At 49.7% G+C, this 8,003-nt stretch overlaps 1 protein-coding gene across 1 annotated transcript in view; it reads right to left on the minus strand.

The window, feature by feature from the left end:
- Positions 1 to 8,003, minus strand: part of B4GALNT2 (beta-1,4-N-acetyl-galactosaminyltransferase 2) — a 73,538-nt gene that overhangs the window by 20,981 nt on the left and 44,554 nt on the right. Inside the window, exons 5-8 of the mRNA XM_045299316.1 lie at positions 3,234 to 3,340; positions 2,602 to 2,639; positions 1,006 to 1,186; positions 74 to 160 (exon numbers count right to left, since the gene is read on the minus strand). Of these exons, the coding sequence (XP_045155251.1) occupies positions 74 to 160; positions 1,006 to 1,186; positions 2,602 to 2,639; positions 3,234 to 3,340 (413 nt within the window). The remainder of the gene's footprint in view (positions 1 to 73; positions 161 to 1,005; positions 1,187 to 2,601; positions 2,640 to 3,233; positions 3,341 to 8,003) is intronic.

An 8,003-nucleotide genomic window follows, 5' to 3' on the forward strand; every position in this document is an offset into this window, starting at 1 on the left:
ATCTCTTGTGCATTTCACCAGTAGCTCTGTGGGGTCCCACCACGGGGCACTAGGATCAAGGAATGGAACTTACCTGGTCCAGGGTCATATAATTTGGGGATAACAGGGTAGCGGATGGTCACTGGAAACTTGGCCACCGAGGACTTAGACTCTAGACTCACTGGAAGGAGAAAACTGGTCAGAGTCTGGATTAAATCAGGACCACCCTCCGCACGACCTCTGGGAAGCCAATCTGAAGGAGGAGGGAAGGTTTGAGAGGAAAGTCCTGGCTGGCATGAGACTGGACCCAAGATTAGACTCCGGATTAGACTCCAGTCCCACTGAGGCTCTCGATTTTCTGGCTCCCTGGCGCTATCTGCTGAGTGCCTCCTAAACCCACATGTCCCAGGAGCACCTGGTGAGTGGAGTGAGCACCGGGATTGGAATCAGAAGGTCTGAGCCATTTACTGTCTGCAATAAACCAAACTGGTTCCCAGCAAGTCCATTTTGGGTCGTGGCAACCCCGTGTGTGTGAGAGAGAGCAGAACCAGGCTCCAGAGGGTTTTCAGTGGATGATATAGATCGATCTATCGATCTATTGATCTATCTAATGCAGATCACCAGGCCTTTCTGTTGAAATGCCTTTGGGTGGACTTGAGCCATCAACCCTTTTGTTAACCTCCAAGCCCTTTGTACCACCCACTCGGTGACAGCGAGTCCATCCCGACCCATAGTGACCCTATGGAACAGAATCACTGCCTCTCGGGTTTCCAAGGCTGTACGTCTTTCCCAAAGCAGAAGTCCAGCACCCAGTTCCTGCACCAGCAGGGATGCTTGCTCTTGCACCCACAGACGCCAGGACTTGGGACAGCGATCGGGAAGTTAGACGTCTGCGCTTAGAAACGGAAGCAAGGGAATAAATAGGTGTTAACCCAGACAGACTTCCTGGAAGAGAAATGCTTTGAGGAGGCCTGGCAGTGTTGTCTGGCTCCCTAAGCATTGTGCAACCCAAGGACAGGATCTCACCTATGTCCACCCGGTGCGGCTGGTACACAGTGCTGGTGTAAGTCACGTGCCGGAGGATGAAATTCAAAAGTTTCCGGCTCATGGTTGCAATGACCAGCTGCTTCTGGCCTCTGCCCTGCACCACATGGTCCGGAGTGTCAGCAAGGGTGTTCAGTGTCCCCAGAGAAGCTGTTAGGGTCACCTAGGGAGGGCGAGGGAGAAAAAACAAATTCCATGCAGGAGACGGAAACAGGCTGCTGCTCAGAAGAGCCACAGCCTAGGACGGCCAGCAGGGGCACAGCACACACATGAGAGAAGGCGCTCAGGCCTGGGGCGCCAGAATGGGGCTTTGCAAACCTGGGCGATCTCTGTTCCTAGGACACCGTTCTCCTAGATTCCTCCTGAGTCCACCCACTTCTCTTTGGGCCTTCTCTTCGCTCACTCTTCCAAAGGGAGTTTGTCAGGGATTGGTTCTGGGGCCCTGTCCTCTCTCACTGTGTCCCTCCGTGCTAGGGGGCTCCGTTCCTCCCCAGGTTTTAAATGCAGCGCATATGCTGATGGATTCCAAAATCCTGTCTTCTGCTCATCCTTTTCTGCGATGGTCCTGCCTGGTTTGTCGCTCTGCTAGGGAATTTCACAATCAACCTAAACTCATTCTCTTCAGAAGCGACCAACTGTTGTGTTTGGTTTTTCCCCTGCGAATCCATTTCCCACCCTTTCCTCAGCTCTCATGAATGTCAGCATCATCCATTCAATTGTCCAAGCCCCTGAGTGGAAGTCACTTTGCTCTGCGTTTCCCTCACACCCACTCCAACTTGCTAGCGAGTCCTGTCAAGCCTGCCTTCAACCTACACTTAGAATTGGACCGTTTTCCTCCACCACCACTGCTACCCCCGAATACAAGCCACGCTGTTCTCTTGCCGTGTCTTCCACGGCAGCTAACAGTAAACTGGATTGTCATTCCTGCTGAAAACATCTTCGTCGATCAGGCACCAGGTATCTCTGAGAGCTAAGGTGCCGGTGCTGGGAGAAGCTCCTGCCTTCCGGAAGACAAGGCAAGCGAAGAGAGGATGTGCTTCTAGCCCCTGTTCCCCACCAAGCAATTCAGGGTGGAAAGTAACATGGCATGGCTGGGGCTGGGGAGACAGGAAGAACTTTCCAGATTTGCCCGTCCCTCCCCAGGCTAGCACAGAGAGATGGAAAAACAAAAAAGCACGGATCCCAGACACTTGTTAGTTAGGGTTTCCAGTGGAATTCACATCCCACCGGTCAGCTGTGCCTGCATGAGCTCTTGGGTGGGAAGGGAAAGGAGGGCCCGGCTGTTGGCGCTGCCCATGACAGAGGCTACGCGAGGCTGGAACCTGGGCCAGCAGTATCAGTCGCCTTGATGACTCCGTTCTTTGGTGTCGTTTGGGGGTCCCCTCTCCCCCCAGAACCCACACATTCCCATGGCTGGAAAAAAAGGAATCTTTGCCACCTTCCCTCCTCCCCCAGTCTTGAATTCACACTTGATATTTGTTCCAGGTAAATATTGGTGGGGGCTTCTGTGAGAGTCTCAGAGCAGCCACAGTTGGGAGGATGCGGGGGACCAAGAGGCGCTGGGAAGGGGCCTCTTACCTCATAGAAGGGAGCCTCTGGTCCTTCAAACCGGAGTCCTGGGCACACAGGGAGAAGGACACGCAAAGCAAAGCTGAAAACTGGCCTGGGTTCTAGGATCCCCCCACCGCTTGGTTGACGCCCCCTCCTCCTTGGGGAGCCCCTTTATCTAGAGGGCTGGCTGACACTCCCCTTCTCCCAAGGGTGGGGTTTGCTCCTGGTTCTTCTCAAGCCCCAATGCACGCCAACTTCAGCCAGCCATGTGGCTGTCACCTCCTTGACACCTGGTACCCTCTGTGCGCCCACTGCTCCCTGGAGACACTGCTGCAGTCAATGAAACGAAGCGGAGCCTCTTGCATTGCGCTCGCCACACAGTAGGCACTCAGGCACAACGGTCCCCTGCCTTCCCTTCTGTTTCGGGCGGAAGAGGAGGCTTTCTACTCCTATAAAGGATTCTAGTCTCGGAACCCCCGGGCAGGCAGTTCTGTTCTGCCCTATAAGCTTGTCATGAGTCAGCATTGACTCCATGGTAGTGAGCTTGCCCCCCTCCCCACCCCCTGCCAATCCCTTCTTTTGCTCTGAAAGAAAATGCTTGACTATGGAGGAATGAGAGAGCCGCCTGGGTTCTCCCAGGATCGGACTGCTGTACTTACCTGGGATGGGAACTGTGTGCAGGGGCATCACCTCCACGCCCTGGACCGGGTACCCAAAAGGGAGGTTGGGTTGAGCCAGCAGTGGTGGTGGGTGGGGCAGCCCTTCTCTGCAGGGAAACAAGATGCCCAAGTTAGCAAGTTAGCGCCAGGTCCCGGGTAGCCCTGGGAACTTTGTGCTACCCTGTTTCCCCGAAAGTAAGACATCCCTGAAAATAAGACCTCCCTGAAAATAAGCCCCCCCTGAAGCTACCGTAACTCTGGACTGTAGCAGCAGACACTGCCACGGAGCTCACTGTTGGCTGCAGGAAGTGCAAGGTATCTTTTAATAAAACAATAAACAATAAATGTGTACCGTATTCGTCTTCATGGAAAAATAAGACATCCCCTGAAAATAAGACCTAGCGCATCTTTGGGAGCAAAAATTAAGATAAGACACTGTCTTATTGTCGGGGAAACGGGGTACCTGTGCAGAGAGATTGACAGCAGATTGCCCCCGGCTCCTCTCCCTTCTCTTCCTCTTTCCTTTATGTCCCTCCCCCTCACCAACCTCTAATTCTATCAAGGTACAGAGGATGTTTTCTACAACAAAGCACAACAAGCGTCAAATCAGCACAAAAGAAAAGACCAATAAAAGATGCTCAATGTCATTAGTCATCAAAGAAATGCAAATCAAAACCCCCAGAGACCACGCCCACCAAGATGGCTAGTTCCAAATCTGTGGGAATCACAGGTCTGGGGAGATGGGGCAGCCTGGGCGCTGCTGGTGCGACCGCAGAGAACTGAAACCCAGGCATGCCACTCTGAGGGGTGCCAGCGCTGGGAAACAGAAACAGTGGCTTGTACACCCACGTTTACTGCCAGGTCTTCCATCACAGTCCAAAGGGGGAAGCAACCCAAGTCCTCACCAACAACTGAAGAGATGAACAGAATCAGGTATATCCATACGATGGAATGCGACTCTTCAGCCATGAAAAGAAATGTTCGGATTCGTGTTACCACATCGAAACACCTCGAAAACCTGATGCCAAGTGACAGACGTCAGATGAAAGGACAAAGACTATGGTCTTCCCACGGATCTGAAATACCCGTTGTTGCCGGTGTCGTTAAGTTCATTCCGACGTGCAGCGCCCTGCCTTTCTCACAAGTGGGATGTTGGAGGCCCTTGTGGCTGCCACCGTGCCAGTCCACCGGATGCGTGCGGCTGTTTCTTCTCATTCAGAGTCCGTGCACAACGCTCTCCTCCGTCCATGTCACTGTGGGCAACTCTACTTTTGAGAAGGCAACTCTTCCTGGTCACGTTTGAATGCTTTCCGACCCGAGGGGCTCCGGGGACAACCTGGCAATGGCCCGCTGCGATGTGTAAGCGTTTCGGTGGCTCGTGCCTCCGAAGTAAACAGCCTACTCCTTCTTTGCAACCTGTTCTTCGTCGGGAAGCTCTGCTGAGAACTGCCCCCTCGTGAGTCCGAATCCATCTGAGGATGTCAGCGTGAGCTGGACTTTCAAATCCCAGTGCTGTTGTTTGGCGCATCGCAGCAACACACAAGCGACTGTAGGACACCCCAGAACGACCGACTGACAGAGAGGTGGTGAACACATGATCGAGAACCTTCCCAGGGGAGTTTAGAAGGAGGGAAAGGGAGTTATTGCTTAAAGGATGCAGAGTATCTATTTGAGGTGGGGGAAAAAGAAGTAAGAGCCAGATATAGATATATGGACTCCCATGTTCATCACAGCACGGGTCACCCTAGCCAGAAGACAGAAGCAACCTACATGGCCATCAGTGGGAGAATGGACAGATAAACACGGGTGCCCACACACAACAGAATACCGAGCGCTACAGAGTCGACAAACGTTGTTTGAGCCCATTGTCATAAAAGGAAAACACATCAAGAAAAAGGGTTTTCATACCCAAAGAAGCAGACTGAGGATTGCCAGGGGTGGGAGGGCAAGCCGAGGCTAGCGCACAGACAGGTGCTCCCTAAGAGGAGGAGGAGGAGAGGGAGCAGAGCCAGGGAGTGGGGGCAGGGCAAGCTACTGGGAAGCTTCAGCCGTACTTTAACTTGTTGAATCCAAAACTGCGGATCTGAAATGTAAACTCTCCCCTAATTCCCAGTAAAAATGCTTTCAAAAAATAAAAATTACATATCTTTACTTTAGGAAATCGAGTAGTGATGGTTGCCTAACATTGTGAATATAATTCACACCATTGAATCATACATTTAAAAATAGTTAAAAAGGCTAATTCTCTATTACATGTACTTTACCACAACGAAATAAAATTTTAAAAGAGCGAGGAAGACCAGGAGGGGGAAGAGGAGAGAGAAAATAATCAGACCACCCAGCTCAACCCAGGGCAGCGGTCCTCCACCTTCCTCACGCTGAGACCCTTTCAGACAGTTCCTCGTGTGGCAGTGACCCCCAACCATAAGATTATTTTCGTTGCTACTTCATCACGTCATTGTGCTACTGTGATGAATCGGGTGACCCCTCTGAAAGGGTTGTTCGACCCCAAAAGGCATTGAGACCCACAGATTGAGAACCACTGACCTAGTGGCACTTCTGGATATGCGATTGACGATCGATACTCAGTTCCTAGTTTCTCAAAGAGGAAGCAGAACAGTTCTGGGAAGGAAGTCAAATTTTCTGAGCAGTGAAATAAAAAATAAGTTATAGGCAGAAGAAATGTTACACGGTCTCAACCGTTTTGGAGCGCATGACTCTTTTTACGCAGTTAATTGTTTGTGTTTTTTTGGTAACAACTTCTGGGCACACACCACACTTAGTGAGTTGGGTTTCCCAGGGAGTAAGGTCATAAGGTTGACGTCACCTTCAGAGACCCAGCTTCATCAAGAAGATAATTTATAGACCCTTGAAGAAAGATGAATGACTAATGTAAGGGATATGTAGGGGAATATGAAAAAGACACATTTTTTAAAAAACGACACATTTTTTAAATAAAAAAAAGACATCCTAACAAATAACAAAAGAGGCAATGTAATGGCGAATAAACAGGAAAGACACACAGCCTCAGGCTTATGCAGGAAAGTGAAAATTTAAAAGAAGGACATAGTTTTTCCCATTCGTTTGAAAAGCTGAAGCCAGGGAGTGCTGGTTAGGAGGGAGGACAACGCGTGCCATCTCTTCAGGAAAGGAAGTTCACTTGGCCCCCTGGCCCTCTGGCCGGGCACTTGGCAGCATCTCTTAAAAGTGATCCGTGTGCCACACTGTGGTGGTTTGTGTGTTTCTTTCTTGCTTCTCGCTATGTTTAAAGCACTTTATGATTTCACAGAGCAGATTTACACACAATGCCTAATTTGCTCTCAACCAAAACGCTGTGAGGTAGGTGTTAAGATGTCCATTTTAACAAGAGAAGGAATAGAAGCAGGGAGCTACAGATATGCCGGATACTACTGAGAATTCTACTAGAACTTACGTGATATGAACCGAGGGCTATGTATGGAAAGGAGAAGAAAGGAGAGCTATGAAAAATGTGGTCAGGGGGGGAAATGAGGCGCTGATTACCAAGGGCTCAAGTAGAAAGAAAATGCTTTGAGAAGGATGGCAACAAATGTACACACGTGCTTGATACAATGGATGTATGGATGGGTGGATTGTGATAAGAGTTGTACAAGCCCCCAGTAAAATGATTTTGAAAACAAAACAAACTTAAAATAAGACTAGCATGTAGGATTCACAGACGCGGTTCAAAGCGATGCTGCTCTACTGGGTTGCCATGCTGGGTGAAATTCCCTGGAAAGGAACTTGGGGAGGCGCATGTGCTGCTGGTCTAACAAGCCACCTCTCTTCAGACTTCGAAGTAAACACCGAGGACCAAAAATAAGAGAAAGAAAGAGCATGTGGTCTGGGAATCCATAGAGAGGCCCTCACGAACAAGGTATTGCACACTTCGCTGCTCTTTGTTGTTGTTGTTGTTGTTGTCACCTGTCTGTTTTCCCTTTTACATTAGGTTCCGGTCCCCACTACACAGGGTTCCAGGATGGCTACGATGTCAAAGACAAGACACTTTTTTGAGTGAAAAAAAAACCAAAACACCCAGCATGTATTTGAGTAACACAGGCATTTTGCTTGAAATGACCAGGTAATTTAAGAGGAAAAACATTTTCTTTTTGGCTTCAATTGGTTAAATAGATTGTCCAAGGCCCACAGATCCTTTTAAAACTTGGGCTGGTGGGGCGAGTCATACTGTGTAATTTGGATAATAAGACATGACGGTAAAATAAGTTGAAATAACCTTTCTTAATATTCTAAGGAATTAACAAATCTGTATGTCCTCTGAGTAACGATGGTCTTGTTCTTCCCCCGTACAGCTTCGCTGTGGTACAAGTACTGGTTTACTCGTCTATATTTCTGTGGGTGATTGCCTCTGTAAGACTACAAATGATATGTACCTTATTAGTTCCAGGAGGTACACAATGAAAGTATCCTGATTGGATGAATAAAACTCCTTTTATAGCCTTCCTCTCCCTGAGGGGAGACTAATGTTTGAAAAATAAAGAAACCACATGCCATCAGTAACCATGAGATTTCCCCTCAAACCCAGTGGTTATGAAGTGAATGAGTGGAAGAGGGCTCTTGGTCTATCATCTGGACCTGGTTGTAGCAGTCTGCCAGCCAGTTCACTGGGGGCGTCCAGGGCAGGCGGGCTGGGGGATGGCGGCAGTGATGGAGTCCTGGAGTCAGAAGAGAGATGGGCCTGAGAGCAGAGGCCCAAACAGCCCCAAGGACCAGGAGAGGATGCCAGGCAGAGCC

The sequence above is a fragment of the Echinops telfairi genome, unplaced genomic scaffold (assembly GCF_000313985.2).
Source record: "Echinops telfairi isolate 266 unplaced genomic scaffold, ASM31398v2 ScPeMD7_7458;HRSCAF=8496, whole genome shotgun sequence".
NCBI lineage: Eukaryota > Metazoa > Chordata > Mammalia > Afrosoricida > Tenrecidae > Echinops > Echinops telfairi.